The sequence below is a fragment of the Thermobia domestica genome, chromosome 11 (assembly GCF_964235325.1).
Source record: "Thermobia domestica chromosome 11, izTheDome1.hap1.1, whole genome shotgun sequence".
NCBI classification, from domain to species: domain Eukaryota; kingdom Metazoa; phylum Arthropoda; class Insecta; order Zygentoma; family Lepismatidae; genus Thermobia; species Thermobia domestica.
This window is the reverse complement of record NC_137464.1, coordinates 220,345,292-220,371,980: the sequence shown is the minus strand read 5'-3', so window position 1 is coordinate 220,371,980 and position 26,689 is coordinate 220,345,292. Positions and strand designations below refer to the sequence as shown.

The following is a 26,689-nucleotide window of genomic DNA, read 5'->3' as shown; positions in this document are numbered from 1 at the left end:
TACTATTTTTGTTGCTTAACAACTGTTAACCACAATTGGTGTTCGTTTTAGACATCAGCACTTGGGCAAATAAGCCCTAAGCCCTCCAACTATTTAGGTCTGATAATCTAAATTAACAAGTTTATACCTATCTTTAAATTTCCATTTCTGTGGTATGTAGTCGAAATTTAATTTTATTAACAAACTTAAATAATAGTAGCCATGCTAAATGCTACGTAGTTATAAGCCTAACGATGTTTTTGAATGTTTTGTAGATATGATTAATATCTTAAACGTTTATAATAGAATAATATTGTAATGCTTAGAATTAGAATTAGATTTACCAAAATCTAATCATATCTACTTTAACAGGTGAAACAAGCGTTGCTACCCGAAACAAAATAATAATAGAAATGATGATAGTGTCTGCCATTATAGGTATTTCTGGGTGCTGCTCAGAGTTACTAGAAAGAGAAGGGCTATTGGTAAATGTTTAGCAGACGGGGTCCAGAAGTACTTAAAAACTACAAAATTTACAGGAGAAATGGAAGATGCAAGTATTTAGACCTAACGTAACCTAATCAAATCTAACCTAAACTAACTTATACTAACCTGAACTAACTTAAATTAGGGTTAAATTCCAAAGTTGGGCGTCCGTTTCCAGCGAAATTTTTAAAATTTACAGGAAATATATAAATAATTTGATCGTTTATGTGCGTGATAATATATAAGTCTCTCGAAAAATCTGTTTATTTGTTATATATAAGCGGTTATAAACATGGGACTATATGGCGAGCGGAGGGAACTACTTGGCGCAAGGTAACCGAACAGTTGCATTGTGGGAAAGAAACGAGCATTTATGTTACCAATATGGCGAATGTACAAGGGCAATGAACTAGCAGTTTTAACATTTGTGAAGGAATACATTGATAACGAGCAAAATCTTTTAAAAGTTAGTGAAGAGCACGGATTAATGAACCTAATAACAAATTGCAGAAAGTGTGGAAAGGAGATAACAGCGAAAAACCTTGACGAAAGCGGACGCCCAAATTCGGAATATATGCCTTAAATTATCCTAATATTAATAGAAATAAGCAAAATTCTATCAGTTTTTCCCCGAAAATTTTGCTGGATCCCTACACTAATATGATCTAACATAAAATAAATTAACCTTACCCAAACTAACCTAACCTAACCTAAATTAACCTAATATGAACAGAAACTACCGAAATTATAACATTTATTAGAAAAATAGCTGGACTCCTTCTGCTAAACATTGTCCATTTTCCGCATTGACGGCTAAACATCTCACTTTTTCGGTGTGTTGGTTTAACACGCAGTTCAAGAATAGTTCGGTATGAAGACAACAGTAGCGGATCTAGGTCGGGGCCGGGGAGGCCTAGGCCCCCAAAGTTTTTTGAGTGACAAAAATAATTTAAGATATTATTTACATATTTTTGAAAGTTTATAGTAAACTCATGATATACTTCTTGGTTCAACCTGTCCCCTTCCCGTTTTTACCTTTTAGATCTACCACTGGGAGACAATGGCTATAAGGTTTCCTTATGCAACCAAAATATGTAATAAAGATTTTTTTAGTTTAATAATCATCGCCTCCTTTAGCCTTGGTGCATAATCTTGGGATGTTAGGCTGAAAAATATGTTGTGAATCAGGATCACTCACGGGAGTCCTCCTTGTCCGGACCCCTCCAAAACTTTAACTCAACATATAGCTATTTGCCTACTTTCTCAATATAACTATATTGGTTTAATAGGGAAATGATTGATGTAGCATGAAAATTTGATCTTCCACTTCATCTATACTCCCTCTTTTATATATAAAGAGATCTGGTTCTATCATTTTGTCGTAAAAAAAGAAAAAGAAAAAAATAAGTAGAAGGGTACTGGTTTACTTTTGGCGTACCACATTTTGGAAGATTTACAGCTAAAATTCAATACTTTGCTTGAAAAGACACATTTATAAAGAACAAATTTCTGCAGGCGATAGAATTAAATACAACGTAATACAGCTGTATTTTAGATTTACAAGTACCCCATGTGCAAGACGTAGTCGGATCGGCCGCAAACCGCGGCGGCCTGCCGTTGAAAATTTGGCGCTCCGATGGCGGAGGTACCGTTACGAAATTGCACGAATCCCGCAATTTTACCGCCATGGCGGTAATATAGCGGCATCCGTAGTGTCGTCCTTAAACAGGCATATTTCTTATGTAACCGCCGGTGCCGGCTTTAAACCAATCTCCATTAACCCACCAGATAGGAACTTCGCTGCCGCCTTTAATCCTCTACTCTCAGTTTTGCCAGGGGGCGCGGTGGCTCAGTGGTAGAGCGTTCACCTCTGGTGCTTGGGGTCCTGGGTTCAAACCCTGCTCCCGCCAAGTGAACTTTGTGGTGGACAAACACCGTGCTAGTGGGTTTTCTCGGGGTTCTCCCGTTTCCTCCCACTTTCTTCATTCCACCATTTTCACTCATCTCTCATCATCACCGTCTCCTTTAGCCTAACCGGCATAAGCGTGGGACGTAAAACTTAAAGATTTCATTTTCTCAGTTTTGCCAACAACGAATTGCATTGGTATTTATAGCCTGAAAGTTTTATACCAATACATGGTTAAAACATAAAATAACTACAAATTATGAGTGTTACTTGTGTGTCAAATTAACATCAAAGACATGTTCTTCCGAGCATATCAGAAGTAACTTGTAATTTTCAGAGAATTCTAAATTGGATTTTATTGTTTACAGTGAGCAAAGCTTTACTCAGTATATTTGACATTTTTCCCAGGTGATAAATAACGTAACATGTTCTTCTGTAATCGGAGTGGCCCCGCGTAGCGTACTCGTTAACGCTCTCACCTTCTGCCCCGGGTTCGATTCCCGGTGGGGGCACTCAGTCGAAAACGTGTAAAACGCCTTTTCAGGCCAGGCATCCTAAATTGAGGTTTTCCTCATTCGCACCAGGCAAATGCCGGGATGGTACCTAACTTAAAGGTCCCTGGCCGCTTCCTTCCTTCCCGAATCATTTCTTCCTTCCCTTTCCCCGGATAGTGTGCTCGCCGAGGGACGACATCCCTCAAAACGTGAGGGCTGAAAGCCCAGAAATCTAAACCCTAAAACCCTAAATCTTCTGTAATCGGTCACGAAAATAGTTTTGTAAGCGTATGAACTGTCTGACAACAGTTACATGAGTAGTAGTGTTACTTGTTGTTCTTATACCCTTGCAGCGGAATTTACCGAGTTCTCACAATCGAAAAGTCTCTATAACACCGTCTGGCGGAAAAGGAACAACTGTCATCTAACTTGACGACGACGGCAGCCACTTCGCTTCCGCTACGGTGGCTTTCCGCCTGGAACCGAAAGTCATTTGTCCATCACTTCGGCGGCTGTCCGCCAAAAGGAGACAGTGGACTGATGATAGTTGGCGGCACTTTGCATACAGCGGGGTTACTAGTGTCAAATCATTACAAGTGCTCTACGACGGATCAAATAAGTGAAATGAAATGTTTCACTTGTACGTTCCACGCTATGCCAGCTAGGCTACAGAAGACAGTGATGATGAGAAATGAATGAAATGGTGGAATGAAGAGTGGGAGGAAACGGGAGAACCCCGAGAAAACCCATGCACGGTATTTGTCCACCACAAAGTTCACGTGGTGCGAGCTGGTATCGACCAAGGACCCCATGCACCAGAGGCGAACGTTCTACCACTGATCCCCGCCCGGAGAAAATGAGTAGGTCTACATATGAAAGATGAGTGTATTAAATATTTCCATCGTGTATTTCTGTAGTATACAAAAGCTGTATTTTATGTTTATAAGTAGAGCGCTACTAGTATGAACCATGCCAAGTGGTAGTGAAACTTATCTCTGTGAAAACACACTTGTTTTCACTACCCCAGCTTAACTGTATACTCACCGTCACTTACACGCCTGTTCCCTTCAAACGCACCGTCTCGCTATTTCGCGGGCTCGCCAGTTTCGCCCTTCTCTGACTCGGTTAGATAACATTCGTGTTTTAGTGGCCATCTAGCACAGGTAGGTTTATGTTTTTTGCTGTGTAATTTTCTGCCATACATCCGGACGCCGTATTTATAAGCAAATCGTAAAAGAATTGTAATTTTTCAACACTTACTTTTGATTTCTCCCTTGAATTTTGTCTATACCAAGTGAGGTATATCCATATAGCTCAGCACAAATCATTTGGAAGACAATAAGAAAGAAATTAGTGAAAGAATTATGATTATTTCACAACAATTATTTTTCAACAATTATTTCGAATGGCGTGCCAAAAGTAAACCTGCACGGGTGGAAGTATTCTACGATTACTTATCGTCTTTTCGGGAGGAGAATAATACCCGTTCTATACCACATAGACGTAGTGGCTTGTTGTATTGGACTCCTCGCAACAAAGATTACTGGGTGTACGCTTGGACCACGCGTCCTCGGTGCTTAGAAGATATTAAGAAACATTCGAATCTTCCAGACAAGCGATCACGCAGCAGAACTTTTCCAAAACATGTTCTAAGTCTAAAACTCAGTACATAATCTTCTGACGTTGTTGCAGCAGCACCGTAATCCCCTCGTTGTGGAACGTCTCTTGTTTCTAGGCACGTGGTTTGAAGAGTCATTTTTAAAATTATCTGCATTTAGGAAGTTCTACAATCCTAAAGCAAATGATAGTCTGACGAAGCAAGGTGGGGTGGAAGCATTAAAACCTCCTAGCGAAATTGTCTCAATATCTAAAGATGTATGCGTTCTTTCATTGTCAACGTAATACGAGGGTGTTTCAATAATTATTGTTCTTGACCTATAAGCAGTATTATTTTCCCAAAAGGTCTACTTTCATAGTAATGCACTTCTTCCACCTATGCTGTAAAGCAACTATGTCTAGCTTCAAAGAAAGTCTCTGACTGAGCCGTGAGCCATTCCTTCACAGCTTCAATAACAGCTGCATTTGAGTGAAACTTCTTCCCCTTGAGGTGCTCCTTCAACTTGGGGAACAAACGAAAGTCTCAAAAGGTGAGGTCGGGTGAGTAGGAAGGATGTTCCAACACATCAAAACCAGTAGTATGGATTGCGGAACCAGTAAGATAGCTTTTGTGGGCTGGAGCATTATCTTGGTGGAACAGCACTGTTCGCTGCAACATCCCGCGCCGTTTTTCCTTGATTGCTTCACGTAACTTAGGAATTAGGGCTGCATAATAGGCCCCCGTGATAGTGTGTCCAACCTCCAGGTAGTCAATAAGGGGCACGATCTTCGCATCCCAAAACATTGTGGCCATAACCTTGCGTGCTGATTCTTGCACCTTGAACTTACATGGGGGCGGCGAATTGCTGTGCCGCCATTCCACGCTCTGTCGTTTGGACTCAGGATCATAGTGGTAAAGGCACGTCTCATCCACTGTCACAAATTTATCAGGTCTGCCCTCATAACTTCCAAACCAGCCCTCGAACATCGAAGTCTGTCTTTCTGATGTTCACGAGATAACATTTTGGGTACCCATCGCTCTGACACCTTTCTGAATCCCAAGTGTTCATGCACAATGGTATCCACTGAGCCTACAGAGATGTGCATGATGTCTGCTAACTGTTGCACCGTGATTCGTATGTCTGCTATAATCGTATCATGCACAACATCAATGTTTTCTGGGGTGCATGCTGTTGTTGGAGGACCAGCACCAGGGGCCTGTTGACAGCTGCCGCAACAGAAGTCGCAGCACCAGTTCTTTACCACCTGGTAGGAAGGAGCCCCATCACCCAACACACTGATCATGTCCTCATGAATTCTCCTTTGGGCTTAACCTCTTTTTCTGGAGGTACTTGATGACAGCTCGTTGTTCGGTTTTCTCCATTTTTCAAGCTAGGTGCCACCTCTCACACCTGAAATGACAAAAAAGAATATTAACATAGCAGCTATGGTTCTGAAATTTAGCATATAGTCATCTAAGACATTAGGCTACAATATCCCTCATAATCCATCCCAGCTCAAATATTTTTAAAATGCCGGGGACAATAATTATTGAACATCCCTCGTCTGACATTCCTTCTGTTGAACAATTTAGGCTGTTTGTTTTGAATATCTAGGTGCATTCACTCTAAGTATTGAGAGTCCAATGAGTTTATCATTCTGTGCAGAGGCAGCAGCTCTTAAGACATGATGCGCTTAGAGTAACACCAAACGCATAAAATGTGCTTCCTGGGAGGCAGTGTGGGCTTTGCCACAAATTGTAAAGCTTCTTTTCGTTTTAAACATACTCCTTTTCGCTAAAGGTTTTTGTCGTAGCTTATCCACTTTCTATCATTCGTGATCAACCGTCTCAGAAAAGGCTCAGGCTCATTGTTCCAGTAGGGATTCCCAGATAGAATTTCCAAGTAAATGTTTCTTTTAGTCAGTTCATGTTGCACTCAAGTGTGCAGTTTTTTTTTTGTTTGTTTCCAGCTTTCTACAAATAGTTTAGCACAGTTTGGTGATATCTTTGGCAGCGTCACGAATGCTTACACAGTCCTGTAGCTCGACTCTTGCCCGAAAACCCTCCACTTTATCTGTGTTTGGTTGTCCACTGCATGGAGCTTTTTGGACATCCAAAAGGAAAGCAACTTAACCATCTTTTGCTTGTTCCCTGTGATATTGTCGTATTTTGCCCACAAATAGCACAAATTTCTTCACGGGCCTGCGCTACGCTTGTGTCTTTATCGAAATAAAATTATAAAATGCACTTTTGCGGAGAGTTCACTCACCGGTAGGAGACGATACTACTTTGGACATGTACTCGTATTTCCGACATGAAATGAAGTGAATGGAATCTTTGTCGTTTATTCTTTTTGCTTCTTTTATTTTTCAGCACCTTTATGCTCCCTTTTTCTGACTTTTTATCGACACAATAAAATAAATTATTTTTATTCTATTTGAGCCGTCGAGACTTCAGGCGATAATTTGTAATGTTTGAAATTATAGCAGCGAAATGTGATAGCAAAATTTGGTACTGAACTTCAATATTATAAAAATTGATTTTTGTATTCTTCCGCGCCATTAACTATAATGTTCTGGACAACAACAAAAAAGAGCGAGAATTCTCTTTCATCTCGCAAAACTCTGTGAGCGAAAACAAAACTTGAATGAAACCAGAGTCTCCGTATCCAAAAGCATTATGGTGTGTACGTACATTCGCGGCGTGCTGTACAAAGCACGGGAGGAACAATGGAAGAAACTGACAACTGTGAGAGACAACTTTGACAGATTTGAGAAAGTCAAATTTGGATTAATTTTCAGAAACATTCCGGATATAGAAATCTGTGCAACTTCAACTCAATTTTCGTTTTGTAAGTTTAAAAGAAATGCTTCATTGGTTTCAGTTGATGTTGAAAGATATTTTTCTGCATACAATGATCTCCTGAGCCAGAACATTACGTTCGAGAACATAGAAACCTTACAGTAAGTTTCTTGAAACTCAGTAATCTATCTTCGTTTCTATAACGTTATTTATTTATTTGATGTTCTTGAATAAAGAATGTTGATATCACTGTTTTTCACCTCAACAAATACACTTTCTCATCTTTATTTCTCTTTTTCCGAGCAGACATAAGGTGTTATCAGTCGAAAGATTTTTTAGAAAGAAACTTAGAAAATACAATTTTGTGTGGCTGTAGTTTTTAAACAGAGTCTCAAGGGACATATACAGTCCTTTGGGCACTTTTAGGATAATTGAGACAGATTGCCATCTCTTATAATTTAAGATGTTCAACAATAAAGTTCCAGGACTACTGCTGGTATCTGGAAAGTTGAAGTTGGTGGAAGACTTCAAAACAGTCTCATTTTGCGCGTTGTAGGGGTCTCTAAAAGTGCTTTTGATGTCATTCTTAGAAATACGGTTGAATTATGGCATCACGGGTATCGGGATATCAAGGACAGTAATAAAATGCCTTCCCTTCTGTGCCAGTTTAAGTTTAAGGAATCTACGTCTGAAGAGTTTGAGTCTACAAACTTAATCAACTTATGCACAGTTTTTTACTCTTCAGTCACAAATCGGAAGTGGAGATATTTTCTTTCAACAACTGCAGTTCATGTCCATGTGACGTGGGAAATCCTCTGAACGACTGGTTTCCTTCTGAGGTCCTGTTCCTGATTTGCCTAACTTACAGCAAAACTTAATGTTCAACCTCTTTCCGTTAAGATTCCATGACGATTGGAACCAGGGTTTGTTCGATGACCAATGTTTACCAAATATTGATATCACAGCATTAATCACATGAAAAACAATTATGCGTCATCAGCGATTGCAAAGCGTCAACATCAGTCCTGGAACTTTAGTGTCATATCTCGTATTTTGTGTCAGTTTAGATGTATATACGATATAAAGTGTTGTCCGATTTTTCGAATTTCAGACAATGTTTTACAGTGTAAGTCAGAAGCATTTGGACTTCGTTTGTCGAAGGATGTGTAGCAAACCTCTCACAGCAGTTCCTGGGATTGGGTATTCCTTTGCCTGCAGACTGAAACAAAGAGGCATATACAATGTAAGTCACTGCGACAAATATTAAAATTTATTATTATTATTATTATTATTATTATTATTATTATTATTATTATTATTATTATTATTATTATTATTATTATTATTATTATTAATTTTGTCTGTGCATTCCATAATATTTTTTATTTAAACATTTTTTTGTGAGCAATAACAAATAATATCATGCATTCCAAGCGAAATCAGTCAATTTTGAAAAATGTTGTAGTTTCACCGTCTGTGGTTTTGCTCGTGTTTTGATATGAGGTATCAAGAGGGAGTTGAAATGAAAAGTGGTACATGTTGATGGTTCACCGTTTCCAAGATAGAGGGCACTGAACACGTGAAAAATGCTAAAAACATGCATATATTAAAATATTTGTAGTTACAGTTTGGTGAATGTGAGGAACATAAAACTTTGTCACAATACACATAGTAATATACGGGAACAGACAAAAAATAATAAAAATAAAAAATAAAAAATAGATAGATAAGAAACCAATATCACGAATGTTGCCACCACAATGGCGGGTCGAATGTGTAAGGTCATTCATCCAATAGTGACCCAAGTTTGGTCATCTTTATGGTGTAGAAGGGGAAAGAACCACTAACCTTTATTTTATGACTGACAACCTTGGACTTTCCTCAGAACATCGGTTTATATTTCACATGGTGGTATGTTGCCCCTTCATGTGTATGGATGTTATTGTAACTTAATGTCAATATCGGCCATATTTGGGCGACTATATTGCTAAAGGGCCTGGAGAAATATTGTTCAACATGTGGGGAAATAACCTGCTGTGGTATGTGTCCTTGCACAACAAATGTGATTTCGTGATTCACAATATTGTGCGAGTTATCAAAGGTACAATATGGCTGTGTTCAGGTAATAAAAACATAGTCGAATAGTACATGTAATATGGATATCTATGATTAAACCCATATATTCAACATAAAAGACATATTATCATACCAATAGGTAGTTGACATAAAAAAAATTAATGCTTGTATGTGGGTCAACAGCAATTCTTTGGAACATACTACCACTGCTGTGTACACATTCCGGAAGAAAGTCTTACAACTTTTAAAACACAATCTACCACACATACAGAAAGTCGTGTACTTCACAGATGATGCTGGTAGGCAGTATGAGAACAAAAATCAAATTTCATCAGCCTACTGCACCATAGGAAGACTTCAACCTGTAGGCAGAATGACATTTCTTTGCCACTACACATGGGAAGGGCCCATGTGATAGTGTCGGTGGGACTATGAAGATTCATGTGGCTAAGGCATGATTACAGCGAGTGGATGATCCCATTCAGACAGCTCAGGAAAAGTTTAGATTTTGTGTGAAGAACATCCGTGGAACACAGTTCACTTATGTGTCCCTGCTTAGACGATTAAGAGGCACAGCTACAAAACAGTTATGCTTCACCTGTGACTGTGAAGAACACTAGACAACATCGCTATTTCATTCCGACAGCCAGTAACCAGTTACGGATTCAGCGTGTTTCCAACAGTAGGAAGTTCATAATTGTCTAACAAGTAACACTTCCAAAGTGTAACACTCCGATTTTGATAAAATTTGCCAGGTAGATACTACTCATGAAATAAACGAATAACTGTTTTTTATTTCCTGCGGAAAAAAACGGTTTTAGGGGGGAAAAGCCCCCACCCAAAACTTTGAAAGTTGACGCCCGAAAGCCAAAAACAAGTGAACCGAAGTCAACGAAATTGTACACATATTGTAGACATAAAATGAAGCAATACAGGTTTCATATTTTCCTGGAGAAAACGGTTAGGTGTTGTACGGACCCCTTCAAAACTCTGATCTCGAAATATCAAAAGTGCTAGTAACAGTATGTCAGATGTATGTAGAGGACATAAAGAATTGCAGCGAAACTTTGCGTATGAAAATACGCAAGAATTAAACGAATACGTTTTTTTTTATTTTCTTCGGAAAAACTGTTCTAGGGGGCAAAAGCCCCCATCCAAAGTTTTGAAAGTTGAGGGCCGAAAGGCCAGAGGAAGTGAACCGAAGTGAATGAAATTTTGCATAAATATTCTAGACATAAAATGAGGGAATACGGGTTTCTTATTTTCCTTAAAAAAAAAAAAAAAAAACGTTTAGGTGGGACAGGGACCTCTCCAAAATTTGTAACGTGAAATATCAAAAGTGACAATAACAGTATGTCAGAAATGCTTAAAGGACATGAAGAATTGGAACGACACATTGTGTATGGACAATACATAAAAAATAAACGAATGCGTTTTTTCATTTCTGCGGTAAAACTGTTTTAGGGGGCAAAAGCCCCCATCCAAAATTTTGAAATTTGAGGCTCAAAAGGCAAGAAGAAGTGCACCGGATTGAATGACATTGTGCACAGATATTGTAGACGTAAAATGAGATAATTGGGTTTCGTATTTTCGTCGAAAAAAGCGGTTGAGTGAGGCCTGGACCTTCTAAACCGTTGGTTACGAAATATCAAAAGTGCAAATAAGCATACGTCAGAAGTTCCTAAAGAATATGGAGAACTGCAACGAAACTTCCTATAGGGACAATTTGCAAAACAATAAATGAAACGTGTTTTAATTTGTGCGGAAAAGCAGTGTTGGGGCCTTGGCCGAATAAAAAAGTAAATATTACTGCAAAAGCGCAGGAAGGAGTGGACCGAAGCAAATGAAATTGTGTGTAGATATTAAAGATATATAGACCCTATGTAAAATAAGGCCTTTCGTGTTTCTCAAGTGTCCCTATCCGTATTGCTTCAAATTTGGCACATCAACAGCAAACTGGAAATAAATCGACACGTGTTTTTGTTTATGCGGAAAAACATTGTAAGGGTTAAAGGTGCCTCCTGAAATACTATAAAATACGCTATACTGTTTGTGCTTGTAGTTGATCTGCCAAAGTTGAAGAAATCGGATGGAGACACTTGTGAAACACGAAAGGCCATATTTTTCATATCCAATATCTAAATACAACTTCATTCGCTTCGGTCCACTCCTTCCGCCACTCAACGGCTCGGTCCACTCAACAGTTTATTTTTCTTTTCAGGAAAATACGAAACACGTATTCCCTCATTTTACCTTTACAATATTTGTACACATTTGATTTACTACGGCCCATTTCTTTTTGCCTTTCGGGGTCAAGTTCCAAAATTTTGGACGGAGGCTTTTACCCCCTAAAACCGTTTTCCCCCCGAAAAAAAAACCGTATTCGTTTATTTTTTGCCTATTGTTCATACACAAAGTTTCGTTGCAATCTTCACGTTCTTTACATACATCTGACATACTGTTACTAGCACTTTTGATATTTCGTGATCAAAGGTTTGGAGGGTTCCGTGCCTCACCCAACCGTTTTTCCAGGAAAATATGGAACCCGTATTCCCTCATTTTATGTCTACAGTATCTGTGCAAAATTTCATTCACTTCAGTTCACTTCCTCTGGCCTTTCAGACCTCAACTTTCAAAATTTTGGGTGGGTTCTTTTGCCCCCTAAAACCGTTTTTTCGCAGAAAATAAAAACCCGTATTCGTTTATTCTTTGCGTATTGTCTATACACAAAGTTACGTTGCAATCCTTCATGTCATTTTCACAGATCTGACATACTGTTTCTAGCACTTTTGTTATTTCATGATCAAAGGTTTGAAGGGGCCTGTGCCCCACCTAAGTCTCAACCCCACCTTGAGAGCTTAAGCATCCACCAACCGTCCACTGTGCTTTAGAAAGAATAAAAGCTGAAGTGAGAATAAAGCTGACTGTTTTACATGTGAAAGCAAGTATTGAAGCTTTCAGAAGAGTAATGAGTAACAAGTTTCTGCCTTTTTCCATTTGTTTTTATGATATTTTTCTTAGAAAACTGCCAACGCAAAACATAAATCACACGAAAAAGTCTATTTACCTCTCAGAAAAGTAACTTTTAGTGACAAATCTAAAAAAAAAAGTAACTTTTAGAGACCACTTGAAGAAAAGTAAATTTTAGTTAAAAAAGTGACTCGCTACGAGCCCTGTTCCGCTCAATGAATTTACGTGAATAAAAATATACTTTACAAAAAATTAAGGTAGCGCCAAATGCGTTCCTGTATAACACTAGACTCAGTCTAAAATATATATAATTCTTACTTCGATCGATCTCTTCATTTCTAAAAACGTTTTGACTACACCCTTCTAACGTCCGTCCGTTGATACACCACTTGAAAAGCAGGCTCGAAACCAGCCACAGAGCTTTGGGGGGCCATGAACATATTAGGAGGGGCCAAGTCATTAAAAATTCTCTTACAAATATCTAAATTGTGCATTTTGTATTGAGGTCTGGAGGGGACATGAAAAATTTAGGGAGTGCCAGGCCCTCCCTAGCCCTCCTCTGGTTGCGAGCCTGTTGCAGAGTAGTACTTACTAACTGAATCTGGTATAGGCTTATTACTATATTGTCACGTTTTTCCTTATTGAGGAGGAAGTAGGTGAATGACAGCTCAAGACGTTGCCAATTTCAGTCATCTGCATCTGTCCATTAATCTCTTTTCTCGGAAACGACCTCGGAACCCAGGAGGGTAGTATCAGCGGTCTGTTTTGTCAATTGTTTCAATCGAAACACCGCCCGAGACAATGAGGTCATGTGGTTCTCGAAGCCGTACATGAGAACGAGCTCGCTTCGTATTTTGAAGTGAAATAAATAAATAAGAATATTGCCTTCCTTCCTTAAACGCTAAACCTTTTTTAACTTGATGTAACAAATAACCTATATGATACTGATTGATACAATTGGATTTGGGGGAGTATTCCTTTTCCCTCCAGGGGTGTGTGTAAAGAAATTTGGAGGGTGTTGGGGAGTGTAGATTACTCCCTGCCCCTACTGACTTCATGTAATACATTTCTATGAAAGTACAGTAGGAAAGTTAAGGGAAAATATTTAATATTTCTGATCATATTTTATTTTATTGTGATGATTGTATCTTCGTGATTCTTTTAGATAACCAGTTGAGATTTTGATCAGAATGGAGGCCCATATACACCTGGAGGCCCGGGGCTATAGCCCCCTATGCCCCTCCCTTAATCCGGCACTGATCCCTCCGATCCAGCAACCACATTCTCTCTGTCCAACACTAACTGTGTCTGGATTCCTGACATCCCAGTTCCTGACATGTGGACATCCGCAGTCCTGCCACCACTGCAACGGACAGGGTTCGCAGTAGCAGTACTGACCTCTGTACTGCACTCACACAACAATTGCACGACCACAGTCGCAATTCAGCAAAAAACAATTCGTACGCTATTCATGTGCGTTTCATTTAGTCGCGAAATTATCATTTGAGTTGTTTTTGATAACTCCCTGGGCAAACCTTTTGAATGCGAGCAACCGTCGCAAGCCTCTGGAAAATTCCATCGATCACTATAAGAAAAAAACTATATATATAATGAAATCTTATAAAAACTTGAATGTTGAGTTCGTTAAATAAAGTTGAAAGAAATCCAAGCAAGAAATACACAGTTTTAGCAGATATACACATACAAATAAGTAAGCAATCTCCAAGATGAAATTATAAATATATAACACATAATACGTATATACGTAGTTAAATATATATGCCTGGCCAGACTTGCCTTTATCAGTAACAAAATTATATAAACTTTTACACTAATCCTCTTTAAATTTTTACACTAACACTCGTCCTTACAACAGACAAGATACATTCAGTCTCGCATTACAAATGCTCATCCGCTGCAACTTGACACCTTAAGAATTGCAACTCTTCCAGACACCCCCTATCGCTATCAACACCCGCTCAACTACCTTACCACTCTTATGTTCACAGGGGCCGCGGTGCTTCAGTGGTAGAGCGTTCACCTCTGGTGCTTGGGGTCCCGGGTTCGATCCCAGCCCCCGCCAAGTGAACTTTGTGGTGGACAAACACCGTGTGTGTGGGTTTTCTCGGGCTTCTCCCGTTTCCTCCCACTTTCTTCATTCCACCCTTTCACTCATCTCTCATCATCACCGTCTCCTTTAGCCTAACTGGCATAACCGTGGGACGTAAAACTTAAAGATTTCATTTCATTTTTCTTATGTTCACACAACAAATCTGGACACATCAGAGATCCATGTTTCGTATTTATATCATCGATCATCTACCCAATATTTTCACAACTTAGCACCGTTTCCACTCATAACTAACATTAGGTTTTCATTACGTCTTACACCACTCTCAATGCGCCATGAGACAGAAGGTATAACTATCGTGTGCTTCAACTAACGTTTCACAATAAGATTGTGATGTCAATGCAGTTCTTATCATACTACACCTAATTAAATTCTTTCTCTACATATTTGTATTCTGTATATTAACCCCATTAGTGCTCTATCTTGCACTGCTTTATTAATGTTAAGTTCTCTCATAAGTATTAATCTTTCTGTATTTCGTTGTTGCTTTCTTACTTTAATGTTACTACATTTAGCCAATCAGATGGTATTGTATTGACTCAAATACAGATGTTTTTGAAACCAGTGGCACAGAGAGGGTGTAAGTCTCTAATGGCTGGTGTTAGGCGACGCTTTGAAACATGAACGGGAGGATGCAAAAATGATAGATAAAGAACTACCGCAAATCTACCCCGTTATTCTTTTAGAAAAAACGCTTGAATCATCTTATTCCTCCGATTCGTCAGATTTCCAGCTATCACAGCAAAAAAGAACAGACGCAATGTAGACGGCCCTTAGATACGACAATGACTGCGATGCTTTTTACCTTCAAGATATGCCTGATGGGTATATACAAAAACGTGAGGATTACTATGCCCCGAATGTCAACACAAGAGGTCTAACGTCGCACCATTATACTAACACTTTTACCGCATTTGTATAGTTTTCGCCCTCGTTACATTCAATGCCAAATAGCAGACGCTTATCCGATTCTTCATGAACTCTTAGAACAGATTCCAGCACTATCAAGTTATGCATATTTATCAATAGATAATCTTGCTATCTATGAACGTGTTCAGGCCACCATTGTCTATCTAGGCATAAGCCCCTTCGTCGAATATATCGTCGTTATCCATTCATGCATTGCACATATTTTGATCAATGCACATGTTTATTTTTTAAACTAATGTGGCTCCAAGTGTCTGAATCTGTTCTATGTAACCCCAGAGCATATTAACACCCTCGTCGCTACTATGGCTTTATATTCTGTTTGATAATTACGTCACATGACATTCTGATATCATCTTCTTATGTATGCTTAACCAAAAATATATAAAATAAATAAATCCTGAATCCATCTTCAAATGGAACTACAAGTAAATAGATAGTCATGGCCCCAGAGAAGGTGTTACCTTCTGCGGACCGCCCATCGTATGAGAATGAAATTTTATTTAAAAACCCTCGAGTGACAACACGACGTTTCTGGCTCTTGAATCTACAATTCAATAAATTAATATTGAACTTCAAACAGTGATCAAGACTTTTTACACCTGGGTGGCGTGCACGTTGGCACATCAACATCAACGCGGCAAAAACACACAGTTCTTCTCATAATATTAAAAAAAAAATAATAAAAACAGTCGTGCTCAACGCAGTCCACGCCGCCTTTCTTTGCCGTTAGGCTCAGTACGTGGTCAACGGACTAGGTACTATTCTAAATTAACAGCCACATATTTCGACATTATAGTCTACACTCTTGTCATGCATCTGATTATGCGAATATCTTTCTATCTTTCTAATATACTTCTCTCCGTTTTTTCGTTGTGTAGTGTGAAGATAGTGAATGTCTGATTTTGTTAGTATCCACATCTCCGATCCATATATCAAAACAGGTAGAACTCATTTATTGAAGATTTTACGCCTTAAGCATTCTTAAACGTTCGTATGTTACTTTTCAATACGAAGCTGTTCCTGGCGAAGGCATTCCAGCCTTAGTGCCAGAAGCGGATCCAGGGCGCATTTCTCAAGGGGGGGTTGTAACACTGCTACTTAGAGTTACTTTTAAAAGTTCCAAACTCTGGGGTGGGTTTTATTTATATATAATATAAGAAAGTTTCCTCTTCTGGGGGGGATGATTGTCCCAATCGCCTCCCCTGGATCCGCCCCTGCTTAGTACGTCGGTAAATTTCTATAATGTTGCCATCCATGGATATTTTCGGTGCTAGTTAGACGTAGGTTTCATTATTCTATAACCATGATTTCACTATTCAATCCTTGACTTAGTTGCCAAGTTGTTAAAGATTATATATATTTTTTCATATTTGTTTCTATCTTGACTTCTTTGCTTTTGATATTAAGTTATTGTATCGTATTTTGTAGATATGTGTTCCTGTTTGGGAAGAGAGTAAAGTTATTAGTAAAATCAAGACGAGTCACGTGCTTTCCATTTAAATTTATTCCTTTAGTTTACCAGTTGAGAAATCAAAACACATACTCAAGCACATTTGTAAAAAGTTTGGGAGGACCTAGTATCATTATGTTGTGTGGTTTTCTTCATTCTTACTATCTTTCTACATCCAGAAAGCGGGACATTTGCGGTGGTTTCTTTATAAATACTATCCATAAATTCTATAAGTGTGTTCGACAGCACTTGATGTAACAGAGTCAATAAACGCCGAAGTCTTTGCCGAATCGAAAGCTTTTTCTTAGTCGACAAATGCAGCACAGAAACGCGCAGACATTCATAGTCATTTCACCTTTCTATCGGTTCAGTCACCACTTGAATACGATCTACTGTGCTGTAACCACTTATAAATGCAGGCAATTTTCCTGGTTGGCGAGGTCTGACCTGTTTTTCTAATCTGAGAGTCAATATTTGTAAATTATTTTCCTTGTTTTCTTTCTTGTACAGCCTTATGATTGCGGGACTCCTCCACCTCACGAGAACACGATTGCTTCGTACATAGTTAGTTTGAAGCTGCACCGCTTCTTCACCACTTCCTTTATTAATCTAACGTCATCTCCTGGTGCCTCGGTCGTTCCACGATTTTTATAGCATACGCTACTCCTGCTTGAAGTATATCCGTTTTCTCTTCAGTTTCGCTTTCACTTCCGGTTTAAAACTTGAATATAACTTGCTTTAGAATCAAGGGTGTTATAAAATAGAGGATCTGCCCTTACAAGAAAATCTTGAAGCCATACGTCACAGTTTCGCCACTCCTACTCTGCCCACTCCACCCAATAAGATCGCCATGTTTTGAGCCAACAATCATGGCGGAAACGAAAGTAGCCAATCCGACGATGGAGGAAGCGAGAGTAGCCAATCAGACGTGCAGATGCTCGGTTGTTTTTTGGTTTCATTGATTTAATAGGATAAAGATACGTAAAGATACGTGGAATACTTCAATCTCCTTCAGTTGTGATGTGCTTTTGTCCGTCGCTGATTGCCTTTAATCCTTTTTCTGACTAGGCTGCTCTTAAACTTTCTTGTATCATCTGGAATACATATTCAAATTGTCTTGCAAAGTTCCACATATTCTATTTTTTTTTTATGTCGTGGTATCACCGTTAATATTCATTCCTCTTATTTCCATCATCTGACAGTGTGTTTAATTAGAGATTCTCTCTTCATTTTTCGCGATCAGAATTCTTGTGAATAATTTCTGATATATCCATATCCTCCTCGAGTGTGGCAAAACTGTATTTCAGATCTAGTTGAAATACGTTACGTTGCTCTCTAAAAGTTTTTTTTCTTTCTACATGTCCTTGTCCTCCTACAAGCATACCTCTTTCCAGTTTGGACTTGAGGTGAGTTTTATACCTTACCAATGGATGGTCACTTTGTGTTTAGAACATGGCACTGTTCAATCGCATATCTTCTGATTAATATGATGTTGTTATTTTTCATTGTCCTTTCAGTTTGATGTTCCCATTTTCTGTACGCTTTTTTCGTAAACAAGGTGTTCGTGATGTATATCTGCTCGACCTTGGCGAATTCTACTAAGAGGTTTCCACGTTTTTATCGTTTGCCGTGTCCGAAATTTATTATTGATTCTTCGTTTTGTGCTCTCTGTCCTATTTAGTCATTGAAATCTCCCATAATAACCGTTACATAATTATTTCCTCTGTTATTAAACACTCTAATTTCTTCGAGAATTCTTGCACTTTCTCTTGTGAATGTATCGTTGTAGGAGCATGCTAGTCCGGGTTCAAACCCTGTTCCAGCCAAGCGAATTTTGTGGTGGACAAACACCGTGTGCGTGGGTTTCCTCGGAGTTCTCACGCTTCCTCCCACCTTCTTCATTCCACCATTTCATTCATTTCTCATAATCACCGTCTCCATTTATCCGGCATAACGGTGGGACGTAAAACTCAGAAATTTCATTTCATTTTGAATAACTTGCAGTCTGTATCTCCGAGAGAGTTCGACAACTAGCTTTGCTACTCGACTAGAGGTTACCATCCGTACATATACATAATAGGGTGGCCATTTGTTCCAGAAAATCCGGGACCGTCACGGAATCGAGATCTGCGTCCCGGCGTCCCGAAAATATTTCTCGAGACGCTTAAATGTTCCGGATTTCATCGAAGAAGAAGGAAGAGAATATTATAGTATAGGAAGGGAATCAGGGCATATTTTTCACAGGATTAGGCATATAATTATTCTCTTCAACTTCTGAGTATGGCAAGTCAAATGGCAAACTTGAACGAAGCACTCGTTTTGTTGGGCCAGGGACAAAAGGTTTAAAATAAAGTAGAAAGTCAAGGAAACAAGTTCACTAAAGATAACAAACGCCGCCAGAACATATTGCCAATGAATTAACCGTTCTTAAAAAGAAAGAAAAAAAAAGATAATACGTGTGATAGGAAACATCATACCTTCAATGAGTTAAAACAGACTCTGAAAGCCACGAAATGTAACAGATTCTGAGAAATTTAAAAGAAAAAATGATAAGCAGATTATTTACCCCTTCCTCCTGGTAATGTTTGCCTAAAGTAGAGAGGAGAAGGTCTGCCAAAATTACTATAAATGTCATTACGTAATACTTGAGCAACTCTATGTAATGGAAGAAAGTAAATTAGTATATAACACTTCGTTTCATTTTAAGCATTTCAAAGATTCTCGTAATTTAGTACGATACTCGTGTGGTTCGGATCCCACATTAAGCTGTAAGTTTAAACTGATATACTAGGTAGTTTTGGTGCTGAAAGGATGACTTACTTCTCCAATCCAATGAATCATCATTTGTCTTAAAATAAACCAATAAATGTGAATTAAACAAAGCATTTAGAGACGAGAAATAATAATAAAAAACAACCGTTTGATAGAAGTATAACTTTCTTCCACGGCACCAAGGATATATATATATATATATATATATATATATATATATATATATATATATATATATATATATATATATATATTGTAATATCCTATGTGATGTCGTAAACAAGCAATTCCACGCATCAATGTTTACAAACACCACCACATGGTTCAGCAAGAGGGTCTCCCCCCAGAGGGACCTATAATCACATGCAGACGAGGCTTCTGGCCCCTCCCATGGAGCAGAAGACGACATCGGAGCAGCAGCGCCACCGCCACCCAAAAGGACCCTATAAATTGGATGGATGAAGGCAACTCGACACCAGTTTTCTGGTGACCCTCCTACTGTCTGCTTCGGGACTTTAGGAGTAACCTAACCCCAGGGCCTCTAGTCTGCTTCGGGACTACGCCTATCCTTTCTCTTGGCTTTGCCTGCTTCGGGGCTCTGACTGGGAATCCCAACCTCAGCCGCTTTGCCTGCTTCGGGGCTCTGTTAGCCATCTAACCTACCCACTGCTTGCTTCGGAGCTTTGGGCACCTAAAATCCACTCCTCTTTGCCTGCTTCGGGGCTCTGTTGGAGATCCCGTCTGCGACGTTACGGTCAAAGACCACCTATAACTCACCTTGATTCTAGAGAGATCAATTTGTATAGTATTTTGTGAAAATACTTTTATAGAGGAAACTTTTTATAATAAAACTGGTAGTGGGAGTCGATTCCGGACGCTCTTTTTATTAAATGGGCCCAAAATCCTATATGAGACAAAGTTTTACATGGAAGAGGCTTTGACCGGCTCAGTATCGATCTGAATACTCCCCTACCGGACAGTATTTTATTAACTTGAAAGTGAACTATTTTTTTGCAAAGGTATGTGATTTTCTTAAGTGTACAATTAGTGAATCAGACTTGACTTTGTTTTAGTGCATGCCTCAAACTAGAACAGTAAAGAACACTTTTCCGGAGGACGATACAAATATGGAGCAGAATTCGCGCCCTTCCTTTAATATACCACACCTCACTAAGTATTCGGGACACGTTACGGAGGACCCCGATAGATTTTTTATGCTTTTCGACCATCTTGCATTGTTGCAATCGTGGAATGATCAGAAAAAGAAAGAACTATTACCTATGTACTTACAAGACGTAGCACTTGACTTAGTCCTACAGTTAAAGGCCCAGAATCAGTTAGACGCGCTTAATTATGAACAATTAAAAGACAAATTAGTTGAACTCAGTAAACCAAGATTACCGGCATACCGGGCGGAATTAGAAATTTTTCAAGTCCAACAAGGTGAAAACGAGCCTATAGATGCGTATTTTCTCAGAAAATTAAAAGGTCATTAGACAAGTTCTGCCTCAGGCCATCGAGGAGCAGAAAATAAATTTTTTATCCTTAGGTTTAAAGAAAACTTTTTTTTTTGCAAAAGATAGCGTTAGAAACATTTACAACTGTTCACGCCTTACAAACACATTTACATAATCTCGAGAAAGCAAAATAGACTAGAAGAGACCAAGTCACTTTTTGATGTTAAGTTATTTGACATCAATCCAAATTTAACGAGTCAACAGAAAAAAGCTGTGCATAATTTACTTTTTAGATACAGGAATGTCTTTTCTTATACACCAACTGACATTGGCTACTTTCGTGGCTATGTGCATGAAATAAGGATAGATAAAGGAGCCTCTTTTCATCAGAGATCACCTCCCATTCCATTGGCAGTAAGACCACAAATGGATTTACAAATTAAACAACTTTTAGACGCCAATATTATTAAATAGACTAGTGACAGTTCCTTTTCCTCGCCACTTCTCATATTGAAGAAGCCAAATACTTCAGAGTTCCGCTTAGTTCTGAATCTACAGGCTTGTAATAATTTCACACAATATTTAAGCATTCCGTTCCAGTGCACAGAAGACATTTTACATGTACTTAGAGGCAAATCTTGTATTTCAACAATCGACATAAAACCAGTTATTTCCAGTTATTATTGCATCCCAAAAGTCAAAAATACATGACCTTTGAGCTCAATCATACTAGGAAGGCCTATAAGTTTCAACGCTGCGTAATGGTACACACTTCGTCCGCCGCTGCCCTAAGTATAGCTGAATGCTTTTAGAGGGTCTACCACCGCGCATAACAGCCTTTGCGGATGACCTCGTTATAGGGAGCAATAATTGGAAACAACAATTGTCAGACTTGGAATTGCTCTTTAAAACGTTAAGAAAACACGACTTTAGAGCAAACCCGAACAAGACCCATCTATTATACTCGGAATTAGAAGTTTTAGGATTCACAGTTAATGGAAAGGAGATTAAAATATCGCCTAAAATTGCCAACAAAATACGCAATTTTAAGAAACCAACCTCTAAACGGATCTTGAAGAGTTTCCTCGGACTATGCTCTTATTTGAGGACGCATATTAAAGATTTCACGGAAAAGGTGGAACCATTCCAAATTCTTTTAGACAAAAATTCAAAATGTAAATGGACAACACAGCATGATGAGCTATTTGAAAAACTTAAAACGGATATTATACAAGCTCCATCTTTATTTCATTTTGATTCATCATTGGAAATCCGAGCATATTCAGATGCATCGTCAACCTCCGCAGGCGGCATATTGGCTTGTTATGATAATAAAACTAATCAGGAACGTGTTGTTTCCTATTGTAGTCGACGTTTTATCAAAACTGAAAGGCCTCAACATGGCAAAAAGAACTATATGCACTGATATATGTTCTTCGAAAATTTCGATATTTCTTACTGAATAGGAGATTTAAATTATTTATAGACGCTAAATGTTTGACTTCACTCACTACCCAGCCGGACAAAGTCGGGAAATTTAGTCGCTATAAAATATTCTTGGCGGATTACAATTTTGAAATACAACACATTAAAAGTCAGCAGCATCTGGCAGACATTTTTAGCCGCTTAGAGGACAAACAAGATATACAAAAGGTCGAGAACCAAGAAGTTGATAACTTCTCCGACACAGAAGACGCTAAAGTTTTTGCTTCACATTCTTTAGAGCACACTTTTCAAATTGACCAGTCCATTATGTTACCTAATTTAGCAGATGAACAAAGGAAGGACCCTTCATTCTCGGACATCATTACTATATTGGAGAATAAAGAACCTAGCAAATTATCTACACTCCGTGCGGCGAAATACTCTTAAAAATGGATTATTATATAGGACTCAGAAACACTCTCAATTAGGACTGCTGTATTTACTTTGCGTACCAAACTCTTTACTAGTCAAATGGTTCGAGGCTATCCATAACAACCCAATGGCATTGCACTTCGGTTACACCAAGACATACCGGTCGGCGCTTAGGAAATACTATTTACCTAACATGATAGCTTACATAGTCAATAGAATAAAGACATGCAATCTTTGCCAAAAACTCAAGAAGTTACCAGCTAAACCATCGGGCCAATTACTGCATCACCCATCTAAACCCATTGCCACTGCCTGGCAGTTGATTCAATTGGACGAGTGCCGGTCGGAGATGGAAAATTCAAACACATACTAGTTGCTATTGAAATGTCCACGCGATATTGTGTCACCAGAGTTGTAGACAACATCACAGCAGAAGAAATTGAACAATTTCTTATATATGACATTATTCTTAAGTACGGAGCTTTTTTATACCTGTATTTGGACAGACACCCTGTACATAACGCTAAGAGGCTACAGAACTTATTAAAATTCTACAATTTTGAATTTAAATTTTGTCCAGCGTATGACCACAAAAATCTGGGTGTAGTGGAAACATTTCACAGAATAATACAGAACGCTCTTAAATTTTTTGTACAGGAAAATCAAAATCAATTGCCAAAACTAATTCCATACATAACATTCGCAATTAATACATTTGTACCAGCCGGAACTAAATATTCAGCTTTTTTCCTTATGCACGGTTATGAACCTAAGACCATCTCTGATATAGCATTAGCATCAACTCCGACGTTATGCGTCAACAAAGAACATCTGAATAAGATACGTGGGATCGTCCAGGATAATTTAATCGCAAGTTATAAAATATATTTTGATCGCAGACATCAACAAACTAATTTTGACAAGGGCCAGAAAGTACTTGTATTTTTTCCCAATCGGCAAGTTGGGATACCTTTTTATTAAATGCTCTACCCAAAATCCTATATGAGACAAAGTTTTACAATATATATATATATATATATATATATATATATATATATATATATATATATATATATATATATATATATATATATATATATACACAATAACTTGCTTACTACTGTCTTTGAGGCTTAAGGAAGACCAATGAACCTTAGCCACGAAGGAGTGGGCACGGGATCACTTATTACGGTGAATAACAAATTTTAAATAAGATAATTCTATTACATTCTTAGCACGTTTCTCCTGTTTTTAATAGAACTGTGTAATTTCATTAACTCTTTCGCTGCCACCTTGATGTCAGTATCCCAACCCAATGTGCCACCTACATTTTTGCAACATTTAGCCTTTTGCAACAAACTAGCTACATCTAGCGAAAACAAAGCACACTACAGAAAATGACAAGGCCAACACTGTGTGCCACCAGAGTACAAGAGCTCTATATCACGGGCCGGAATTTTCAGCCCGGCCCGTGAGGCCCAACCCGAGTCCGAAATATGCTTTAGCATTTAGGCCCGAGCCCGACCTGAGCTCGTGTGATAATCAAATGAGCCCTTAATAAGCCGAACTACAGAAACGTAATCAACGCAAAATTGTATTTTTATTTACAGTAATTACAAGTTTAATTTTGCAGTTGTGCTTTAGAAGTTCTTCAGAAAGAACGGTCCAATAAATATCGTTGTACAGTATATTTTCAAAGTTAGGTCCGAGAAATATAATCGTATATTTAAAAATGTACTGCCCGAGCCTGGCCCGGGCGAGAACTGATATATGCTTTGTACTCCTGAGTCCGGCCCGCGGTCCGGGTTAGACTTGGGCCTGAAGGCTCGGACTCGCCGGTGCAGTCCTCTAATATCTGCGTGCCTTTTACAGAGAATGTCTAGAATGAGAATTATCTTTTGACGCCAAATGGCGTCAATGACACACAGAAATAGGTATGAATGACGCCATATGTCGTCAGGTGGCAGCGAACGAGTTAATAAGTAATAACTTTTATAATTTAAATTTGATTGATTTATTTATAATTTGAATTAAGAATAGCTTCAATCTGAGGATACATGCTTGAATGGAAAATTATCGTTATATACTTACGGATATGCGAAAAAATGTTCAATACCGCTAATATAGGGTACACATCATATTACGTATTACCCTGAGAAAGCTCTATCAGTTTTGCATTGCCATCACATGGCTTGAAACCCGGCATTTAACTTCGAGACAAACACACATGGCCGTTGCTGTTTTCTTCTGTAAGTCGAGTGCTTAAAAATAGTGATGATTTCAGTGGGAGAAAGGGGGAAATCCCCTCCAACTATGAAACTCCCCACCGGAACCATAACTCATATTGTCCTCAATATGGATTCCAAGTATTTCCAAAAGTACCTCTTTTGTCATCCAGTGTACTGAAATTCCTCGCGACGGGAATCTAATGAAAGCATCACTGCTTAAAAGCACACAGGCCCCAGTCTTCAAATAGAAACGAAAAGGCGTAACTATTCTGTATGCGATTTTGGTAAATGTATGCATTGGGAATAAGAGAAAAAAACATGTAAGTTTATTTCTTTGCTTATTATTTCAGAAACAATGTATTTCTCAAACGGTTTGAACATTTGTGACTGGAAATACAAATTGGTTTCGATGTAAATCAAACTGTGTAATGAAATTACGACAATTGTTGCATATTGTAAGTAAAATGTTAATTTAATGTATTTCCTTTCAGTTTTGGTTTGGTTGTAGAGATGCAGACTTCCGAATAGATATATAATGAATGTGATTTGTTATCTTTCACAGGCAGCAAGTCTCTACTGCAAATGGTTGGAAATCAAGGACAAATACTGCTGGACAAAATGGATGTGCAGTTCACTCGGCATTAACACCAGATACGCTTATTTGAGTTGGCAAGCTTTCCTTGAGTACAATCACAGACATGGAATAGCGATTTACTAAATAAGGTCTATTGTTGTCACGTCATTATGAATTATTTAATAACACTAACAAAATACTTTTAACCTCTTTCAATGTCTTCGAAAACGCCAGTTTAAATATACAACTTTAATATGTTGATAATTGCTTTGCATTTTATGTAATGTACATTGTTATATCAGAACAGAGTATTAAATATATTGTTTTGATTTAATCTGCCTGTATTTATGTTCGTATAATAACATTCTTCACGCATATGTTATTTACTGGTAGATATACGTCAAATGAAATTTCAGTTCTAACGGTCAGTGCTATGTCTTTTAGGCTAAAGGAGACAGGTGATTAGTGAATGTGATGATTGTGAATTTTTTGTGCTGTCCCACCGAGAATCGAACGTGGGACCACATTGACCAAAAGTGCACGCGCTAGCCAGTAGACCACCGAGAAGAGCTGTAGGTATAAGTAAACGGCAACATTTCAACAACGATTAACTATCTAATATGAAGCCTATCAACTGTGCATTTAAATCGCAAGATTCGTATCTACTATCGTATAAAATAATCATGATTCGATTTCATGGAACAAATTAATAGAGTGAAAGTTGAAAAGAAAGATCTTAAAAGATATTCCGTCGAAATTCTTAACATTATTATGTACAAGTTTGATCATAATATCACGAAATTCTGCATATAAAAGATTTTTGATACATAGAATAAAAATGGCACACGGATTAAATACGGTACACACTGGAATGTTTGTTTTCTAAATTCAAATCCTACCCTATTCGCTTTTCGACAAACAGTTATGACACTATTTCCGGTGCCATAAGAAATCAATGAAAAAAATAACTTTTTAAATAA

The 26,689-nt window shown here is 38.3% G+C and overlaps 1 protein-coding gene across 1 annotated transcript; it reads left to right on the top strand.

Moving 5' to 3' along the window:
* LOC145664761 (barrier-to-autointegration factor-like) lies at positions 1-26,043 on the top strand. Its single transcript, XM_081731702.1, has 3 exons — positions 1-152; positions 8,376-8,507; positions 25,698-26,043. Exons 2-3 carry the CDS (start codon positions 8,379-8,381, stop codon positions 25,851-25,853), a joined length of 285 nt encoding a protein of 94 aa, XP_081587828.1. The 5' UTR covers positions 1-152; positions 8,376-8,378; the 3' UTR covers positions 25,854-26,043.
* Positions 26,044-26,689: the final 646 nt, after the last annotated feature.